The 22,915-nt window shown below is 38.5% G+C and overlaps 1 protein-coding gene across 2 annotated transcripts in view; it reads left to right on the plus strand.

The window, feature by feature from the left end:
- Positions 1 to 22,915, plus strand: part of VPS41 (VPS41 subunit of HOPS complex) — a gene marked incomplete at its 3' end in the record, with an annotated part of 112,459 nt that overhangs the window by 24,000 nt on the left and 65,544 nt on the right. For both annotated transcript variants that reach the window (XM_082014943.1, XM_082014944.1), the window contains exon 5: positions 17,199 to 17,273. In XM_082014943.1, coding sequence (XP_081871069.1) covers positions 17,199 to 17,273 — 75 coding nt within the window. The remainder of the gene's footprint in view (positions 1 to 17,198; positions 17,274 to 22,915) is intronic.

The following is a 22,915-nucleotide window of genomic DNA, read 5'->3' on the forward strand; positions in this document are numbered from 1 at the left end:
TTTCCTTATTGTGGTTCCTGATATTAGAGGATGAATGAAATGCTCAGTTTAAAGGTCTGTTCTAGAGTATTAAATGTTCTTTTTAATTGTGGATGTTTGTTGATTATTTTTTGTTTTGTTTTTTAGTATCTCATTTTTAAATTCCCTGTCTTTCATGGGAGGTGGGAAGAAGAGAATTAGCTGGTTTTTTTTCTCCTGGCATTGTCACAAAATCTAGTAGCCAAGCATTGTTTTCATAGCAGTGTCAGCACTTGTCAGAGTATCCATCACAAGATGTTGGAATGTTTGCAAAGAGAACGTATGTTCTAAAGCTGACACAGCTACCTGCATGGGAGGGGTGAAAGGTTTTGTTGATATTTTTGAAAAATCTAATTATGCAATTGTGTAAGAGGGGGCGGGAGGAAGTCACAGGCAAAACCTAGACTCCTAGGCACAACCTTTGGAGGAAATTTTATATAGTATTGGTCAGATTGACAATGACCCTACTGGATATTAATGAAAGACAAGCTAATTATGTTCTTCTGTTTCTTTTAACTTTGTATGTTCATCAGCCCCACAGGGGAGATGCTGACTGCATTTCAAAAGAGGAGAAGCTTTTGGTGTCTCCCTTACAGTTCTGATTAGTTTACATGTACGCTACTTTCTAAAGACACAGTCTTTTTCTCTCTGAAGTAATCTATTTGGGGCAGGCCAGATGAAAGTCTATCTATCTGAATTGTTCTCTTCCATCTTTGCAGTAAAAAGCTGACTCAAAGACTCAAATGACATTGTGATTTTCTATTGATTCAGGCATTAAATGTCTCAGGCTTGTGTTTGTTGTACCCCGTGTCAGGTACTTGGAAGACATAATTTGTAGAACTGCCTTTTTTTTTTCCCCTAAGTGTGTCACCAATGCCTTGTTGTCCCACGGTAGTTCCAAAAGGTGAAATCTTCCTCTTTCTGTAAAGACTTGGGGCACTGCCTAGGTGTAGAGCAAGGAACAAGGGAACCTGTTGTCTAATAAAGACTATAAAACAAAATCCTTGTGTCCTTTTTATATCCATCCACCCAAATCTGCTATTCTTTTCTTTGCTTCTGTTTATTAAAAAGTCCTACCAGTGCCTGCTGGGAGGATGGTTTCTCATGATGAAGTTAGGGTTGGGCTATATAAACTACCTTCTGCTCTACAGTGCTTACTTGGTTATTTCTTTTCCAAACTTGACCTGCTTCAGGATGAAGATTTTTGTGCCATGTCTTCTTGTAAGGATGGCAATGATTTTCTTTTAACCTATTGTTTGAATATGAACTGCTTTTTGAGTTGGAGAATAGGAAAAAGAAATGTTTCTTGGATTCTATTCTTAATGTTTCTGTCTCTTTTTGTAATGTATGTATCTCCAGTGCAACAGATAAATTATATCATGGATCAGGTGGAAAGGGTGCTTCTTTTTTTTCTTTTTTATAGTTTGAAGAAAATTTATTTTGAAGTAAGATGACTTACCTTTAAAAGAAAAGTTTTCTGAGGAACTACTAAGTGTTGTAGAACAGTATGGGCTCCCTATGAGGGAAACAAAGCAGCTCTGTGACATCCTTGGCTGCTTAAACTGAATTTCTCTGAATGAATGTTGTCCACTGTTGATCCTGTAGATAGTTTATTCTGAACTGGCTGCTGTATGTCAGAATATTTCCCTTCAAACCTGAACTTTTCAAGGTCTTGGACTGTAGACTAGAAGCATCACAACCAAATGTTTGGTGGGGTCTTCCTTCTGTTCTCTCCTATCAATGCCTGTTTACTGTCTCTCCTCCTAGGGGATTTGCATTAGAGCACTGCCATGTTGTAAACCCCAAATAAAACTTAACCCTTCCTAGGAAGAAAGTGAGTCACTTCCCGAAGTCCTACAGATGCAAAGCATTCCTTGTAAATGTGCTGGGGTGAAGAGTATTTTCTCTGGTTCTTTGTTGGGTCTAAAATGAGCAAATTCCTTCTGCATGGTTTTACCTTGAAGTTGTAAATAGGAGAGGTTATGTGGTGTGTGGTGTTACTAATTTCTGGAAATCAGTAGTGTATAAAAATTGTTCTGGGTAAATAAAATAGTTTCTCGTTAAAGAGCAAGCAATATTACCACTGAAATCTTTTAATTGTTTGCAGTAAACAGTGTACCTGGGGAGTGACTCTTCTGTGGTTTTTTCTTTTCAGCAGATGTTTCCTGCGTTGTGAGATCGCAGAAACGAATAGTCAGGATAGGAAAGTGAAACCCTTTGTCTGGAAGAAATCAGTTATGTAATTCAAGGAATTGTTCAGCATCTCAGCCTTTCTCTGTGTTTTTCAGGGTTGTTTTTTTTTTTAAAGCCAAGTTGGGGAATATAAAAATTACTTTTCTACACATCTAAGCTTTTAAATGTGTAAATAGGAAAACCAAACCATACACAGGAAACTTTAAGTCACTAGATCTGAAATAGTGTTAGTCTGAAATAAACCAGAATGGAGAGAGAGGTTTTTATTTTAAGCTTTTTTTTAAAATGTATTTTGATGGCAAGTTCATATTAAATATATGTAGAAAATACCATTGCTGCTACAGTAGTCCTCTTGATTTCCGTTTCTTTCCTAATCTCAGGTAACAGTGTTCAATAACGTAAATGGGCTTGGAAATGGAAGAAATAAGAATTTTGTTTCCATAATTCTATATTTTCCATATTGGCTTACATCTGGATTTGAGTCAAATGGTAAAACAGAAATTGAGGCTGATCTCAGAGGATATGCAGCATAATTACTTCATCATGTGTCCAGCTCCTGTGAACTTTGAGGGGGAAAACTCACAGATAAATTGCATAATCTCCAAAATGGCCAATTTTTGAATGGTGGCCCTCCTGTTGAAGACTGAATGCATAAATGTAAAGACTGACAACTTAGAAGTTCTGATATTGTAACATGCTTTTTTGTTTGGTGGTTGTTTAAAAAAACCTTTTAGGACTTCACTCTGTAATGTCCATAACAGCAAAGCAATGTGGGTATTCTGAATTGCAAATACTGGCCCTAGTGCTGCAAAGACTTCCATGTGCTCTACTTTGACCCATAAATATTCACAGAGGCCTCTGTGAAACTAGTGTAGACAACTGAGAAGTCTTTTCAGAAGACAATCTTGCTCTCATCCTGCTCTTAAAAGTATCTAATGGATCCTCTGCCAGGTGGATGAAAAGTCTTTTCAGGTTTGCAGCTCCTCTTGTCAACAGCAGTGGAAATCATAGAACCACAGAATAGTTTGGGTTGGAAGGGACCTTTAAAGATCATCTAGTCTAAGCCCCTGCAATGAGCAGGGACATCTTCCACTAGATCAGGTTCCTCAGAGCCCTGTCCAGCCTGTTTCCAGGGATGGGGCATCTACCACCTCTCTGGGAAACCTGTGCCCCTGTTTCAGCAGCCTCATTGTGAAATGCTTCTTCCTTGTATTCAGTCTAAATCTCCCTTCTTTTGGTTTAAAACCGTTACTCTTTGTCCTACCGCAATAGGCCCTGCTAAAAAGTCTGTCTCCATCTTTCTTGTGAAGCCCCCTTTAAGTACTGGAAGGCTGCAGTAAGGTCTCCCTGGAGCTTTCTCTTCTCCAGGCTGAACAACCCCAACTCTGTCAGCCTGTCCTCATATGAGAGGTGTTCCATCCTTCTGATTATTTTTGTGGCTGCCCTCTGGACCCGCTCCAACAGGTCCATGTCTTTCCTGTGCTGAGGGCTCCAGAGCTGGATGCAGTACTCCAGCTGGGGTCTCCCCAGAGCAGAGCAGAGGGGCAGCATCACCTCCCTTGACCTGCTGGCCACACTGCTTTGGATGCAGCCCAGGAGATGATTGACCTTCTGGGCTGCGAGTGCACATTGCTGGCTCATGTCCAGCTTTTCCTCCACCAGTACCCCCAAGTACCTCCAAATCCGTATCTCTCCAATTTAGAGAGAGTTATGTTGTGGGAGACCATGTCAAAGACCTTACAGAAGTCCAGATAGATGACATCCATAGCTCTTCCCTTGTCCACCGATATGGTCACTCCATCATAGAAGGCCACTAGGCTGGGCAGGGAGGCCTTTCCCTTGGTGAAGCCATGCTGGCTGTCTTGAATCACCTGCCTGCCCTCCCTGTGCCTTAGCACAGCTTCTAGGAGGATCTGCTTCATGATCTTCCCAGGCACAGAGGTGAGGGTTGGTAATTCCCAGGGTTCTCCTTGCTACCCTTTTTAAAAATTGATTCAGTGTGTGCTTTGAAACGGGTGGTAGAGACTTTTGGTTTGGAAGGAATTGAGAGGCAGGAATTTGGGGGCTTTGGTCTTGGGTGGTGCTGGTATCTCAGCAGCCATGCTTTTGCTCTTGCATGATCCCTCCTTCCTCTTTGCCTAGTGTGTTTTTAGCTCTTGCCAGTGTGGCTGTCTTTGACAATGTCAGCCGCCTGAGATTAACGGATATGCATCCTCAAATAACGTATGTTTGACAAACTGGTGTTCTCTTGTATTAGGGTTCAGTGCATTGAGTGAGATGAAATGTGTCAAACGCATTGAAAATTATTACTCAAAGGCAACAAGAGGCGGGGGGGGGGAAGCCTGCTAATGCCACTGACAGAGGATGATGCAGGACTGATTCACAGCATGTTAATTCCAAATGCCTCTCCATCTTTCTCTTCTTCTTAGACTGTCTACAATTTATTAATATAATTATTGCCTCAACTGACATCTTGTGGATTAAGGACTTGTAGATATGAAGAAAGCTGTATAAACATGTTTAGTTAAGTAACAAATCAAAAACCTTTCAAAGGGCAAGAAAACCTGCCCCCATTCTGGTCTTCTAATAAACATCAAGCTTATAGCAAAAATGGTAAGAAATCTTGGCTGGTGCCAGTGATATTCTGTGAGAAGGGGAAACATTGTCTATTTTATGAGTAGGGGGGTTTAAATGTTTAACACATTGGTGGTGTTTCAGGGGTGATGCATGGGCCTAGAAAACAATGTAAGTGGTGTTTTAAAGCTTCCGTTAGTGCAAAGAAATTGAAGTCCTTTTAGCATGCAATGTTTGTGAGCTATTCAAGACTGCTGGAATTTCAGAAAGAATGAAATAAGTAGAGACCCCTTCTTGCAGCATTTCTTTTTACCACAAATTTCTTTCCTGGCCTTGCCATTTTTTTCTAATTGTCTCACATTGTGTAGCACTAAATATTTCTTCATGTTTTTTTTTTTAATCTGAGCAGCAGAAATCCAAAATCACTCATCAAAGGTCATCTCTGCTACTTCGAAAAATTAAAGTGGAGTTCCTTCTGTTGTGTTATTTTTGCCCTTGGGTTTATTAAAGTTACAGCGCTCACCAGCCTCTGGAGCAAGTGTGTTGCTTGCTTGAAGGTCAGTCAGTGGCCTGTTGGTTTTGTTGATAACTCAGCAGGTTGCAAATAAAATGTCAGAGGTTTCTGTTTGACTTGATGTGCTTTTGAAAAAGTTTAATTGCTAAGAAGAAAAGCATATTTCTAATGAAGAAGCAGCTGTTGTTAAGCACTACATGCTGTTGATGGAAACGATGCAGAGCCCACTAGCTGCTGTGAGAGATAATGCAGCATCTTTCAATGGGGAAGGTAACTTTTAGCGTTTGATTGTATAATGAAGTTGTTACTTTGAATGGAACTTTACATGAGAGTTTAAGACTAAGATGATATAAATGTCACTTATTTTGACAGGCTACTTAAAATTCCCTGTTTATTACTTTAACTACATCATTTTAGTTGTCACTGTCAGACTATGAAAGAAGACTTAGTTGGGAAATGAAATGAAGCAACAGAATTTAGAGTAAAGATCTGGTTAGCTGCGTGTTAGTATTTGCAGGGTGTCACTGTGGCTGTTAAATTTGAAGCTTGAAATCCCGTGTTTTGTACAAAACCAAGCGGGCTGCTATAAATGTAGGCTCCAAAAACCAAAGTAAAATATTAAGGCTTTGGTAGGAACTAGTGTCTATGCAGGGGACAGGTTTCCTTCCCCTCCATGGGACCTTCCACCCAAATGGGTGGTGCAGTCCTATAGCTTAAATACTCTAAGTTAACCCCTAGCTCTGCCCAATGGAAAAAAAAAACAGAGAAAAGTTGCATCCTTTGGAATTTTGCTCTTAAGACATGGCTGTCTACACCCAATTGAATAGCCCTTCTGCTTCTGTCTACCTGTCTCTTCATTTTAACTGCAGATGATTCAGAAATCCAGAGGTTTTTACAGTAGTTGTGGGAGTAACTCAACTGGCCTTTTGAGTCTGTCTTTTTGGATGTAATAAAGGCGTGAAAAGTATGTCTTATGATAATCTGGTACTGTGCTTATTAAGTTATTTGTGAACTGGAGTTTTTCCAAGGGGAACTGTGGAACTATTGAAGATTAGGACCCTTCCTTGGCAGGAATCATGGTGTACCTGAGTATCTTTGTCACTGGATGACAAGTGAGGTATATTGCCTAGACCAGCAAACATTGTGCTGTCAGGACTGTTACTCCATAGGTCTAGAAAAGTTTCTTGTTTGACACAACTGAAACCAAAAAAACCCTCTCATAGGTGTCTTGCACATAATCTTTGTATCCACTGTATCTAATTTTCCTTTGAAGGGAGAGTTGCTTAAATTTTTACTTAAACAAAGGGGTCAGATGGATGTGGAAGGCATTTGCTATTACTAGAGATGTTGTTTGGAGTGTGGATGAAATATGGGAGTTTTAAACACTTGTAGTATCATATACGATTAATTTTTATAAGCTCAAAACTGAGGAAGGCATGACCATTTCATTGAATTATTCTTTCAAGCTTGTAGCTTAGTGCAGAATAATGTAAAAAGTTTAGTTGGAAGTATGGGTTCAGCTACAGAAGGTCTTCTATGGTCCAGCCATTTGTTTCTTGAATGCTGTTAGCTCACAGAAGTCAAATGCGTGCTTGTCCAGTCACAAACAAGTATGCTGTAGATTAAATTTATTTCAGTTAAAGTATAAAGCCGATGTACTTCATCAGCTGTTTCTTGCACTACAATTTTTTCTGCCTTCTCTTTTGAATTTTTCACTAGCAGTTATGTTGCCCATGTACCTTCTTTTGAGAAGGATGTCAGCCACATCCTTAGACTGAATGATCTTTCTACATCTTCATTACTCTTCAAATGCATGTTGGTTTTCAATTTTCTAGAGAGTGGGTATGCTGTTGTCTGTCAGTTGTATTTCGTGACCAACTATAAAGGTACTACATTTAAGGTACCTTAGTGGCCCTCTTGAATGTCACTGATTTCAGTAAGAGTTTGTTAATGTGACCTCTTAATGAGGCAAAGGGCTGTGATTGAATACTGTTTTGTCACAGTCATCTAGGCATAACAAATAGTCAGTTTCTCTTGACTTGGTAGGGTCCTATCATATTCTGTGTGTTTTCTCAAAAAAAATTGAAATCTGCAAAATTCTAGAGGGAGAAAGATCTCATTAAGGGAGAATGAAGGACATTGCTCCTATAGTATTTAACGCAGCATTGTTGGTCAATGGAAGGGCAAAGTTTCCAATCCTTTTTTTTCTTTTTACCAGACCTTGTAGGAACTCTGAGCCTATTTTTGTGAAAGATCAAGTAAGGGACCTGACTGTAATTTAGCTAAGTGAATTCACATGTGGCATTTTCAAACATTTTTGAACAAAATTATTTGTGACATTATACAGAACTATCAAAATCATCAAAACAATTCTTTTTTTTTCTTTTCCTAACTGTTTCACCATCTGAGTTTGGTAACATTTGCTGTTTAAATGCAGACTACATCTTGTGATTATTTAGAAAAGATAATGTGTGTTTGGAACGATTACTGACCTTTTCTGTAAAAAATTGCCCTATGCACCCTAATTTGACAACAATATTAGGCAACAAAGTTTATTTGCTTTTAAGAAAAACACAGAAACATAGTTTCTAATTTCAAAGACATATTAAACAACCATGCACAATAAAATTCTTTTTCATCTCTGATTTAAGCACTTTTCTAGAGTGTAATTGGCTCTTAAAAGAAAGCCTCAAAAGACTCCTGACAAATTTCAAACAACTGTTAAACAAGGAACATACTTTTCTGTGCCTTCGAGAGGCTTAGTTCCGGACAAGAAAGACTAGGTGCTGCTAGGTTGTTCTGTCTTTTACTACTTGTTGGTATTTGAAGAACTACAGATTCTCACTATCAGGGATGTCTGGGAACTTTCTGGTTTGACCAGGTGATGTTGACTGACATGAGACGCATGTTCAGTGAGTCACCGCATCCTTTTTCCAGTCATCTCAGAAGCCTACTGTGCCACATCTGTCTCATACCACTCCCCCCCCCCCCCCCCCCAAATACTCTTTGCTGGTATATAGCTGGACCACTGGGCCAAGTTGTTATAGAGTTTTTATTAGCAGCAATGAAATGGCTAGTTTCAAGTAGCACTGATGAAGTCTTTTCATAAAAGACTGCTAACACAGACGTGTGTTTTCTAAACCTTAGTAACCTTTAAAAGTATAGGGAGGATTTGGAAAGGTTTGATTCCTAAGAAGCTACTATACTGCTGATTCCTAGAGCTGTTTTCCTTTCAAATAGCATATTATACCTGGATGACATTTTTCTCGATGCGGAAGGCAGGCACTTATGTGCATATATACGAAATAATAGCAGTTTGCTTGTCAGAATTATTCAGAGTTCTGGCATTAATAAAATATTATTTGCATTAGAAAATGTTTTCCTAGTTGGAAAGTCCAAAGCAACTGAGTTCTGGAGGACAATGTTTTTTATACAGGTTGACATTAATGATAGAGCTACAGCCCTTTGTTTCCATTAACAATAAAAATGTAGCACTGTTAGAAACACAGAATGACATAACAGGGGCATAATATGATGAACAAAACATGAAGGCAAAACTAAGTATTTTTTCCCATAAGGGGTAAGATATTATTGATAATGAACTTTGTAAATCTAATAACGATTCCTTTCTGAAGGATGAGACTTATTTGTTTTAAAAGACATGGCAGACTGTATAGCAGTTGTTTACTGCACTCCTGATTGATTGCTAAATGTGGACAGTCCAGATTTGACCAGTCTTGGTGTTAATACCTTCAGAGTGGCTGCTGACAAAAGTACCTACTTTCAAGCTGACTTTCTCCACTGTGTTGCTGCTGAGGACGCTAGTCCCACTCAGTGTCCTGTGACACAGAGAAATAAAGGTATAAAAAATTTAAGAAAATTAGTATTTCGGTGTTGGAAGGCTCACCATTGTAACCCTAAACTGACTGCTAACTGAAGTCTATAGCTGCTGCAGGTCTTGGCAGTTTTGAAGGTAGGAGCTGTGAAATGTGAGCAGTGTAAAGGTGGAGGAATGAATGAATCTGCTTTTTTGATCTACTTTATTTAAAGTTTATTATAAGCAATCACATCTACACATCACTGGTATTGAAATAGAGCCTCTTTGTATGTAAATGCATTGAGGAAGTTGGACGGGATCAATTCGTCTTCACATTTAGTTTTCCCTATCTTACTGTCACAGTGAGGATATGGCATACAATATGCCGTTTACAGTAAGTTACAGTGCACTTCATGATCCATAGTTTCTATTTGTGTGAGTACTCTCCTCCCTTTCTGCCTGTCTTTTTGATTTGCATATGGTTTTAGGATCCTGTCAAGAATCAGACACCCAATGTTGATCACTGTTGAGTATCTCTGATAGGTTTGTGAGACTTTGTCAGATGATATAATTGCAAATAAAGGAACTTCCAGAGTTGATGTCCAAAGAGAATACGATGCTTTCAGTAAGCAGGGAATGTGTTTATTATTGCATATAACTCTGACTTACACCAATCTATACCAGTGTTGATAACTGAATGTTTACATGGAAAATGGCACTTTAGCTCTAGCTATTGGCTGAACTTCAGCATTGATCACCCAGTATAATATTTAACTATGCCAGGAATATGACTAGTTATGGCATTTTCAGCCAGGAAAGGGAGTTCCTTCCTTTACGATATTTATGCTTCTGCCTGTTTCCGTCAGTGGGAGTTAATAAGATTAACTTATTTCAGTAGCCATCAGGTTGGGATCATTGTCTGTAGTGGAATGGTTGACAGGCTAAAATAACGGGAAAAAGTAGTGTAGATTTTCATTGCAGGAGCTGATAGAAGTAAGAAAACTATGTAGTTGTGGAGAAAATAATGGCTACATATAATGGAATGTGTGGAGAAGCAGGGATGCTAGGCTCCATATGGTCATGTCCTCTATCCTGTGTTAGGTCAGGGAGGAGGGCGAGCATAATGGCTGTTGTGAAAACCTTCTTGGAAATCATGTTGGCACAACAGTGCGTGACTGCTGAGAAGAATACTCCAGAGCCTCTTTGCTTCTTTAAAAGTTGTTTGGTCAAAGCATGGATAAAATAATCTCTAAAAAGAAAATCAGTCCTGAGTAGAACTCGCGCTGTATGACCTGGTTGGCCTTTCTCATCAGTCATGTCTCTGAAATGTGGCTTATCAAGAAATGGAGAAGAATCTCATACTTTCCACTTTGAGGGGCAGACTTCTACAAAATCCTGCTAAGTGCATTAATGACAGTGATGATGGTATTCTGTTAGAAACAAGCTGTGAAAGTGCCCTGGTTAGTTTCATCCTCAGAGGTTTAAGTAGGTTTTTTGGATTGTTTTTTGAAGCCCACTTTATAATTCAGTAGCCTGTATGGAACGTTAATGCGCGGTCATGGATTCTCCAAGTTCATTGTGGTTGGGGAACTGGTCTGAAAAGAAAGCAGTCAGAGAAGTCAGTGAGGTGAACCTCCAGATTGCCTGGGATAGTCTTCTCCCACGCTGTGCTGGGTCTTCCGAGGAAGATGTATGTAGTCATTGCCTGCAGCCCTTCCTCAGTCTTCCACCTGTACTTCAGCCCTCCACATGCTTGTGTGATAGGGAATACTGCTTCATATTCTCAGATGGCTTTAATACACAGATAACAACAAAGAAGTAGATGCAGGCTTAGGACACACCATCGTTGAAGACCTACAGTTATACAGCAGATGGTGAAGGGGGCCTGAGGAGAGGAGGAAACAGGAGTAATTTGTTTACTTTGGCACAGAGCTCCTGGGAGGATATCTCCTTACACACCAGTGTTTTAATAGAAAAGAGATTCTACTTCAGATCCATCAGGAATTAGCTAATGATTAAATTCTGCTAGGAATTAGTGTTGGCCTTTCAATATAGATTTGTTTTCAGTAATAGTTCCATCATTCCTAGACAAGCATTCTGGTTATCTAGCAACTACTACAGATTTAGGAGATCCCTTGTTAAATTTTTTTTCCTTGGATTTTTTTTCTTTTTTCTTAGTCCCTGTAGTTGACAAACAAGATTAAGGGATTCACTGATGTGGAAAATATTGAAATCACTGTAGGCTTTTTGGTCTTTCTCACTTTCTCAGACTATATATGGACTTTCTCAGACTATATATGGGACATTCGTTGTCCTCATATTCCCTTAGTTGTAGACAAGTTTTTGAGATCTTTCTTTTTTGTAGGCAAGGTCTGCCTTCCCGCAGACAAAATAAAAGTTAATGCTGCTATTGTTCTTTGTCCCAGACCTTGTCACTCTACCCAGCTTTTCCCTCCTCTCTTTTCTTCTAAGCAATATAATCTCCCATTTTTCATTTGGAGAATGACAGATTCAAGAGTGTTATAGGAAAAGCACTGGAGCAGGAATGCTCACTTATCAGAATTTGGCTGCCAGTGTTGAACAAAACCTTGTTGGTGTGGATATTAGTAAATTTTCGTCAAGTAAAAATATAAGTGTTGTAAATGCAGAGTATACTACTTCTATTGCAGGCAGTGGCAAAGAGCTTATTCTGTAACTTATAAAGCTGCCTTTTCAGTTTAAACCTTTGTGCTACTACGCTATGTTTCTCAGCTGTGTATAAACGCATAGGCATGTGTGCACTTTTACCTGGTTATAGGTAAACTGTGATACAGCATCAGAATTTGCTTTTCTGAGTTGCCTTTCCCTCTATTGCATCAGTAAAACTCTTCAAGTGTGCAAAAGATGCTTAAGTCAGTGCAGCACTGCAGCATCTGGGGCAAGAGAGCGCATGGGTTCAATTTCTTCTTTTTAAAGGTAGTTCCTCAGTACAAGAGATCTCTGGGCATCAGTGTTCTGAAGTCAAAACAGATGGGATAAACAACATGCAATACACTTGTGCTTAGGTGTTGTATATCTTCCTTTTTTTTTTTATTTAATAGTTGAAGACTCTCGCACTATCTCGTTTATTTGCTGTCACCTCCTATCACTTCCCAAAATAAAAAGGCCCTGAAAAGTAGAAGTTAGGTAAATTAGGCTTTCTTTTAGGTGGGCTGAGGGTATCATTGTGGATTGGAAAGGCACCCTTGGAGAAAGAGAATATTCAGTACTTGCCTAGTGTGTTGGGTTTTTTCCCCCCAATAGTCTTAAAGGCATTGCGTGTTTCTCATAATTCATTGGTGTTGATGCATATAGAATGTCTAATTTATGGTTGTAAAAGCTGAAGAGTTGGAGTTCTATTCAAAGCAAGCTCCTCATCCTACCTAGAGCAAGGCTTGTATTTTGAGAGGATCTTAGCTTAGTTATGACAATAACTGAGGCAGTTTCTATTTATGAATCAGTATTTTGCACTTGGATGCCTCCACCATGGTGGAAATACAATCATAAAAATGGTAGTCCAAACATACAAAAATACAAACATAAAAATGGTAGTCCTTACTCTAGTGGGCTAACATTTTAAGCAGTGGGTTGATTGGTCATATTGTTGTACATTGGAGTTTTACATGCTTGTTTATGTGAATGTCATGCAGATGGAAATATATGAATAAATGAAAAATAGGCACTTGTAGAGGACAAATTTGTTTACTTTATTGCAATTCCAACTGTGTACATGTAATTTGCCTTACTATGGAAAGCAGCTACATAGTAGTTATGTAGATCCAGATTGATAATAATGTAGCAGAAAAGACCTTATAGGTGTTTTTCTTCTCTGGATATGCATATGTGTGTGTGTATAGATAGATAGATAAAAATGTTGGGGTTAATTTAGGAAAAGTTGCTGAAAATCCTTTTTAAAGAATGGATGAAAGGGATGCTTAAGGGAGTTGTATTAGTGATGGGAACCTCTTGATGTAAAATGAGCTTTGTTGTAAGTATGATTGAACACTGCTTTGCTTTTCACACTCCTAATATGTGTGTTGCTTGCCTGCTAACCATGGCTAAAAGGCATGAAGTCACAGGCAACTATTAAAACGTTTAGATTCCTAGCTTGTAAATATTGCATTTCTCTCAGAATTGGAGTGAAATCCAGTCTTATGTTTCTTGTTCATCCACTTCATATCCATTGGGATGCAGCATTTGTGAAAGAATCAATTATCCATTTGTTAGTCAGAGGAGCTTTACAAATTATACATTAGCAAATTGATTTCTGAGGTTCACCATTGGGGGACTGATAGTATAAGGTGGGTTGATGATGAGTGTCAGGGGAGAAGGAGTTGCCACAAAGAACACAATTAAAAGAAGCTTTCTGAGTGGCCGTGAATTTACTCCTAATTGAAGAGCTGACATAATCCATACTAAGTGCGTTTATTTCAAGCATTTTACATTAGGTAATTGATTATCACATGAGGTACATTTGTTGGTAGATACTTGATTTTCCTGTCCTTCAAATTTAGGATTTTGCAAATGCCTGCATTTAGATCTTTATGTGCAAGGTTCCTGCTAGCTTTTTCTCCCTCTCCCTAAAATTTTCTTTCTTCCATTAAGGTAACATTTTTTTTGTTCTATCGTGTCAGCTTGACATTATTGATTTTGAACAGTCAAACTTACTTATGTTGTCCAGAATTCCAAACATGTCTCCATCAGAAAGAAAACTGCAGCTAATGGAAATTCAGCTGAAGGCATTTCTTCCTCCTTTGCCAGAACTTCCACACTGTATGAAATTGTGAAGCTGTTCCCAGGTTAATCATTTCAGTGTATTTCCCTTCCTAACAGGATCCTCCTTATTGCCAGATTTAAATTATGTTGCTTTAGAAATACTATGTGTGGTGTTGTTATAACAGTGCTTGAAGTATCATTGTGACCTCAAAGAAGCCGTGTGTTTTTACGTGCAGCTGCCTGTGGTTTTTTGGAATGGGGTTTAAGATTATGTAATCTTTTAATTGAGTAATATTTACATGGATTATATGTTCCTAATTTTTAGATTGACACTTTGTCCTCAGATTGCTGTTGTAATTCTTAACTTGTAATTTATTTATTTTTTTTAAATATGATGCCTGTAAACTTGGACAGTGTTTTTTCCCCACCCATTTACAATACCGTTAAAATGGTCAACTGACCAAACCCCAGAGCACATCCAGGTTCTGGCTATATCAAATTATTAGTCCTCCAGATTGTGATGAGTTAGTGACTACCTGTGTCCTCTCTAACCTTGAGTGATTTGTCATCTTTTGGTGACCTGTAAAGGTGGATGTTGCAGGAAGGGTATTTATTCTCCGTACTGTAAAAACCAAAAACTGGTTTTCTTTTGCCAGGCAAATTAAACTCCTCAGTGGGTTAGCTGGAATAAGGTTTGGAAAAAAAACACAAGGGAAAGACAATTGTAAGGCTGTGGCTGAGCTGATAATGTTTAATAAAAATAAAAAATAAAAGCAGGGTGAGGGAGGGTAACCCACAAAATTATCTGTGCTCCTCTTTTCTGAAATACCAGAATTATCCACAGAGTGTTGGCAAAGTTATAAATACGACAAAATTTGAAACGGTAAGTAACTTTGACTGGCACAGCAGTATATTTATTAAAAATAATTGATATGAAAAGATGATTTGGAGTCAATTCTAGAAGAAACACTTTGGTTTAGATAACACATGTACCAATTTTATCTGTAGTCTTTTATTTCTGATTTCCTGGATAGTTTTAGATACAAAACTTAAACAGCTTTCCAGTGGAATGTAGTTTTGGAAGTGGTAGGCTTAACTGTGACTCAGCTCTGTCATGTCAGCCCTGATGGCAGGTGTAGGTGCTGGAGAGATGAGAAGAACATGGCCAATTGAACACTGTACCTTAGTGTATAACCCTGTATCAAGATGGGGTAATTCAGATGAACTTTTTGCCTTTCCAATTGTAGAGTAATAAAAGGAGAGAAAAACCTTTGTGAGAAAGTTACCACAATGGCAACTTAGATGCCGGCCAGAACAAAAAAACCATGCCACTTCCATGATGAACTCAGATGAAGTCTCTGTGCTTGGCCTTTCGGAAGGCCTGAGTTGTTTCTCATTGTAGAGGGAATGGTAGGCTTTTTTTTTTTTTATTTCCCCCTAGACAGAGGCAAAATCTTCTCTTGCACCTTGATGAACAAAACAGAAGTTTAGAAGGGCATTTTCAAGGTAAGGCAATTTTTATGAAGCTTCTAGAAGGTGAGACTGACAACTGACATGTCTTGCCTTACTCATCATCCTCAGTTCCTGGAATTGGCCAACTGTATGTGTAACATCAGAGAATCAGAGCTTTCACAAAGGTGTTGACCACACCAGCAGGCTGATGGGCTTGAGCCGTGCTCCTCAGCTGACACCCCCAAAACGTGTCGGGAGGAACGCAGCCAGGGGCTGTGCACCAGCTGCCTGCATTGCCAGCGTAACCGCTCTGTGGCAAATGAAAATACTTCTGGAGCACATCAGTCAAGGAAAATTAGTTCAACTTCTTCCTCGGCAGTGCACTTTTTGGCAGACAACGCGCAGTGGAAAGACCGCTTCATGATAGGCAGTAATTGCGGTACTTCCAGGTAGCATTTTGTGGTGACAAAGTGAGACCAAGAGTGGTGTCTCCTGCATGCAAGGCAGTGGGAAAGCAAAAGGGCTGGCAGCATCCTTTTCCCAACTCATCGGACGACTCTTATAGTGCAGGGCTCAGTTGTTCAACCTTGATTAGAAACAAGCTTCTAGAAAATGAAATGTGATTTGGCCATATATTCTTTTCATGGTGGAAGAGAGAAAAACTTCATTTCCCTGAGTTGGAATTTTTTTGTGTGTGAAAGATTATGGGGAAAAGTTTTCCAAAGGCTGTGAGAACACCTGTTTATCTCCTGTAGATAGTCCATCTGGACAGTGTGTTTTTATATAACTTTTTGTAATGTACTTTTTATGTAATTCCAACTGCCATAGTGTATATAAGGACCTGTGATATTTTAGACGCAGTTGTGTAACATCTGATGTCACCCCACAACTCCAGCGCTATTCCAGTGACACTTTCTTCTCATACAAACATACTATGGATTTCTCTTTTACTATGCTCAGAAACACAGAAGTGACCTGTTTTGTGGTTTAATCCATTCAAAATTGTATGAGAGTAAGAAAAGTTGTTCTTAAAAGAGACTTACTTGGGTGAAGATCCTTCAATGATGCTTGAAATGATACGATATTTGTTACAGAGGGTGAAATCAGGATCATGGTACATAAGAAGGTTCTTGTTACTTGAGTATAATTGGATGGGTTTTAGTATGCGAGAGGATATGCATCACGTTACCCAAATGATGTTATAAGTTAGTCCTCAATACTTAAGGGTAGATGTTTAAGCTAAGATAAACAGTAACAGATACCAAATAACCCTGTAGCTTAGAACCAAAAGTATATCTGGATAGGGAAGGGAAAATTTATTAAGTTGAGGCAGTTTTCGGGCTTTTCTCAGTATTTGTCTCAGAATAAGTACGCCTATATTGCACTTCAATACCTTGTAATACTCATTTCTGAGAACACTATCAGAGGCAAAAATGAAAGCAAGAGAAAGGGATTTGAACAAAGAAACAATTGCCAGTATAGCCACCAGCCCAAACCAGAAGAATTTTCAGTTGTTTGATGCCTGTGTGGTCAGTGTGTTTTATGCTGATTTGTGAGAGTGGGAGAAGCTCTTAACAAACAGCTGTGGTGCGCAGGCACAGATGCTCAAGTTCTGGGAGCCTGGCGCTTCATGAGCGTTCCAGAGCCCTGAGACGCGTAACTGCAAAAAATGTCAAATTTCTGGGTTAGGCAAAAGGTTGGAAAGAAGGCTGTCCTTTGGCATTGTCATAGGAATACCTATTCTGTGGGGTTTTTTTGATTCATGCAACTAAATGTTACACAACCATTAACACATAAATCTCAGGAAGTGCGGAGATTGTTAAAGCATGTGACTAGTGATGTAACTTTAAAGTCAACTTTAAAACTTTTTTTCTTTCTTTTATTTTCTTTCTCTAGAGCCCAGTGAAGATTAATCAGATCAGCCTGGATGAAAGTGGAGAATACATGGGTGTTTGCTCAGAAGATGGCAAGGTACAACAAACCCATTTATATATTTAATAAGGTAGCAGGTAGTCCTCAGTATTACACTTGAGATAATTGTGATACCTGTGGAGTTAGTTCCTGCGTTTAGCACCACCACTTTGACCATCCATTTTGAGAACTGAGCTCACCTTTGAATACTCAAAATTAAAGTCAAATATATTTTGCACAAATGTGCCCTAGGAAAAGTAATTACAAGAATGTCAATAATGTAACTGGTATTAAGCTGATTAACAGCTGTGGCAGGAGGACATGTCACCTTAATCATTACTGCTGTGCCAGTTATACTTCAGTGACTATTCTGCTGTTCCTGCAAGACAGTAGTTTAATGCCTTTCTGCTATAAATCCACAAAATTGGATTTTGTGGGCATGATTTCTGTGGGCTGGTGGTTTTCATTTTCACACACGTTATGAATGTTTCTCTTGAATTATAGAATCTTTTGATAAGCAATCATAGTTTATCAGAAGAATAAAGTGTCTTACAACAGCCACATTAAATAAATGTAAAATCAATATATGTACAGTTTCCTAAAAAACTGGCACCTACTTCCTTGACTGAGGACATATATCATTTGTGCAGTGTATAACTAACAATTATCAGTGCTTCTCTGGAATGTTGAGCTGTGACATTTAGTGGTTTTGGTGATTGATTTTCCACTTAGAAGAATGTCTTTTTTGTTTTTAAGTCGATGGCAGTCTTTTCTAATGTTGGTTTGCAATGATAAAATTCTAATGCACTGGGTGTACTTAAGCTTCTTTTTTAATATAATGCTCATATACAAATGCAGTGCATTAAAAATCATTTAAATCATATCTCAATATCCATCTAACTTACTGAGGAGAACATTTCTTACAGAGTAGACTTGGGGGGAGGAGGAGTGTCAGTGATGCTAATGCATGCACCCCATTCAGCAGAAGTTCTATAAATTAAAAATAAAATTGGATTTTGCAGTAGGCAAAACGGGGAAACAACTCCGTTAGACTGTATGGGCTTGGGTTTTTTCCTTCCAAATAGGTGGGTTTTTTTTTCTCAACAGGCAGGCAGCCAGCCAGTTTATGTATCCTTTTGTTTCTCGGAGATATCTTGATGTCAGTATCTTGACACAGTAATTGGGATACTAGTGCCTATCAAAGTGGGTTGTAGAATTTTACAGCTTGTGAGAAACACAGCAAGAGTGTCCTAATTGTCTAAGCAAGATAAGGGAAGGGTCAGTAATTGTGCAAGGTAATAAAAATGTTGAGCTAGCATTGTTGGTTTAGGTGTTGGTTTTGAATGTTGGTGGGAAGCAATCGCTGTAAGGGCTTCTCATATGTGACTGTGGATTGCTGACTTGAAATATGTATGTTGCAGTGAGACTACAAGCCATGCATATTCTTCATATGTTAAATTAATATTAAAAATACATATCTGATTTCATAAATGTTCAAAAATCCTTAATCCCTACTCTGGTGTGGCTATATTTGAAAAGACTCCAATACTTTCAATGGTGACTGTCTTCAGTTAGTGAGATAGCCAGTAGGTGACATTAAATGCTATACAAGGCAGCCTAAACTATGGTCCCCAAGTCACGGCTAATTCTGGCAATGTTTTTCACGCAGGACTGGGGTATCACAAGTACAATATTCATCATATTTGCGTTCACAGAGTCCAGGGACATTGATGCTTCACCATATTCTACACTGAAAAGCTCATCTGGAGATTTGAAAGATCTGGGTGTTTTAGAAGTTAGACTTTCTACTTGACCCAGAAAGGTGTGTCTCTATGAAAGAATCGACCCCTAAAATGGGTGAAAACACATACTTGTATGTTGTGCTACTGTATACGAAAATGGCAGGAATTCCTGGCCAGGTAATGTAGCACTTCTGGGTTCTGGATCATAACAAAAGTGTAACTTTACAATACTTATAGCTCTTTCCTTATTACAGTGGGAGTGTTCATATTGTAACAAGTTAAAGACTTGTACAAGTGGTTGCAAAGTCGTCATTAGCTCAGATAAATAAGTAAAAATAGTGAAACCCTTTTTTAAAAAAGAATAAAAGGAAAAGTTAAACAGCTTAGTTTTCTTAAACCAGCTTTAAACAAGAAAGGGATATAATAAAAAGACCTGTGAATTTTGAGCCAGCTAGGTTGATACAAGTATTTTCTATCAATTAATAAAGATACGTCCTCTAGACCACTGCAAAAGAGTTTTGCAATAGGTAGGAAGTGCGTTTTCCCATATCAAAGTGGATCCAATATGAGGGAGATGGAAACAATTTGTCTTCTTGAAGGAAGGCCTTATGATGACAACCCCCTCCTCATATCTGTTCTGCTGTCTGATGTATTTTACTACTATTTTCATTCTTTTACCGCTCTCGGACTAGATTTGGACTAGCTATGCTGACTGGGAGAGGGGCATAGCAGCACAGTGCAATTCTCTAACCCTCCTCTTGCTGGGTGGCATCCAGACCTAATGTCAAAACCTGTCACCTGTATGTCATACATGGCCAACAAGTGCTTTGGGAGCCGCTTGCAGCTTTTCTGTACTGCACGTTTGCCTTATTGAAAATCCTCCTTGCTAATGGACTCCACTGCAGCTGGTCACCACTGGCATGGCAAGGAGCAGAAATGAAAACCACCACCACTCTAGTCTGGCCACTGTCTGGGGAAAATGTCTGGGTATTGAAATATTAGGATATAAGAGGAGAATTTTGGTGCTGGAATAAATAGAAGGGGAAGCAGACTTGCAGCTTCAGAATTGTGGAGTTTTTTTATGTCACATTTTTGCCTACTTGTATCCTGTCTTGAAAAACCTGGATCTGATTCCCACTTTTGCTAAAGCTCTCTTATGTCATTATATAACAGAGATATAATTTGCACCCTTATTGGCTTGTCATTTTTTTCATATGAAGAAATAGAAATTATATTGAAAACCTATGTGGTCTACCTGTTTTAGTGTAATATTTAATGCCCGTAACAACATTTGTGTTAAGAATATCCATAAAGTATTACATGCATCATTTTTCACGAAACGTGGCTTGTAGATAAAGTGTGTTTGTTTTCCTGCCTTTTGATCACTGAAGGTTGGCTGCTTCTTCTACATGCAGAAGCAAAGAAACAGCTAAATCTGGATGCACTGGAGTAGCAGGTTCTGAATATTTAAAATCGGACAGGACTGGCAAAATGTAGTGGACTCTCATCATGAAATCCTATTTCCAGCTACCCCAAAAAATCACGAGTTGAGTGGGGATAGAAAGTAGAAATGGAGAAATCCAATATAGGTTTGTAATATCAAAAGAATCACTTTCTCTCTGAAGAATAAGAGACATTAAGAAGTAATAAACTGTTATACAGTGTCCCTAGAGTAAACATGATAACATGTATTTTATGCTGAGTTGTTTTTTCCTCTTTAGTTAACTGGCTCCGTTTTGTTCTCATACACTTAAAGGAATATCACATTGCAGTGTTCAATGCAGTATTACGAAAACACTGAAAGCACTGTTGCTAATGTTAATTTTGATTAATTAGTTTTAATCTGAGAGGGGTGTTATGTCTTTTTTGAGGATTCTGCTTCCATGGAATTTGCAGTGTCGTGTTTTAACCACGTCTATTCTCTTGCTTCCTCCTTTCTTCTCTCTGTCTTATTTTCTCTTTCCTCTGTTTCTAATGTTTAGGCTGTTGCATTGGATATGCTGTGCCAACCGATGAAAACAGAAACCCAGAGAACAAAATCCTCTAGACATCAGCCTGAAGGTTTTCTAGGCTTACAGCCAGGCCCAACTCAAATGCAACCCTTTGGTTGGCTTACATAATCACAGCTTTGCGATATATCTCACTGTCTCCAAATATTGATTTTCCAATCCTTTGGAGCAGTAGCTCTGCCCTACACAGTGCATGCAGCAGTATTTTTAAAGCATGTTGTTAGAGGCAGTATATTCACTAATGAGTAATGTACGGAGCTGATAATGCTGCTTAGGAGGTGTATCGAGGAGACAAGCTTGAAGGGAGATGAGGTGGTTTGAGATGTTTTTAACTTCACTGAGACTGCTGAACTTCAAGCCGCTCTGAGGATAGCTTAGTTCCTCGCTGATGGCTTAGTTCCTCCTGTAGTTTACCTGAAGTCTAATTTATTTACTCTGTCTCCTTGACTATCTGCAGGAAATTTGGGGGTTCTTGTCCTCTGAACTGATCTTTTTAGAGCCATTAAGCCTCACTTTTTGTGGCCTGTTACTGGTATTTACTGGCTTTGTTCTGCAGATCTTTGTCTAGTGGATTTATTATTTTTTGTTACTACTATGTTTTGGTTTTCCCTCTAAAGGAATCATGATGGGGATGAGGAGAGAGAGAAATAAGGTTAAAAGATCTCTTAGATCTTTGAGTCTAACTTGATGAACACGCAGAGCAGAGTTACTGAAGGGATTACCTTTTTCAGAAAATAAAGACAAGTGATTAAACCTGTCTGAGAACCCTCTAAAGTAGATATGCTGTCAGATGCAGTTTTTCAGTGATCGGTCCATGGGATGCTCCTTTTTTATTTCCTTCTTCCACCAGCAGTGTCCATCCCTGCTGGGATGATTTTGTTCCAATAGCTTCTGGCAGTGGGTGGAAATCTCTTAAAATCATAATGAAAAAGCAAACCAGTTATTATTCTTTGTGGAAATCATAATTAGTGAATCAATTACTAATTCCTGGCCATAAGCCTTCAACTCTGTTATACTCCTAAGTTCTGCAGGAACTGAATTGTCAACTGTCTCATCTGAGAACTGGGGAAGGGAATGTTGCATGTTGGATGAAAAGACGAGTCCAAAAGAGGGTTGTACTTACAAAAAGCTTGAGAAACCCTATTTTGTAGTCATAGCATCTAAGTCTAATAATATCTCTTAACACTTGATACCTCTGTAATTGTTCTGTAAGGAAAGGGAAGTAAACATTTAAAAATCTGTTAATTCTCTTGACAGTAGAAACATGCTTTTGGTTTTATTTTTAGTTTTGGGGTTTTTTTTAATGTTGACCGTTCTTCAGATGGATTAATTCTGATAGATATTCTGATGGCCTATGGTTACAGCTTCAGTGCTGACTGTGAAATGTACTGAGACATCAACACATGAGAAGGGAGGAATCTTCAGAGACAGACATTTCCAGTGGTCTTGGAATAAAACAAAATAGCACTGAATGCACTTGGGAGGAGGAGAGGATGCCAAGAAACATATAGGACTTGTTTTTCAGGCTGGTTTTGCTTTATTGTCACAAATTTCTTACGTAAACCCTGTATTGCTGGAAGGGGAAAAAATCCTACAGTTCGTTCTTAAAAAGGAAGTGTTTTTAATTTATCTTTGCCTGAATGTATTATGTTGCTCTTACTTTACTTAGATCAGTATCTATTAACAGGTTTGATAAGCCTAAAGCAAAAGGAACTTGTAGTTTTTGCTATGTTTATCACAAAAAAAAGATTCAAATAAGTACTTTTGTACTGCTGCAAATATTTAGAGATACACCGTAATAGAAGCCCAAGATGTCTCAATTAACTCTGAATTGTTATATATTACTTATTTCTTTTTCTTTAGGAAATAAAGTGTAACTGTTAGCACTTAAATTAATCTTCTAGTTGTTAGTGATTTACATTTATCTTTAATTGTCAAGTGGTTATTAGAT

This window comes from Phaethon aethereus (genome assembly GCF_964289735.1).
Source record: "Phaethon aethereus genome assembly, chromosome: 2".
Taxonomy (NCBI): Eukaryota; Metazoa; Chordata; class Aves; order Phaethontiformes; family Phaethontidae; genus Phaethon; species Phaethon aethereus.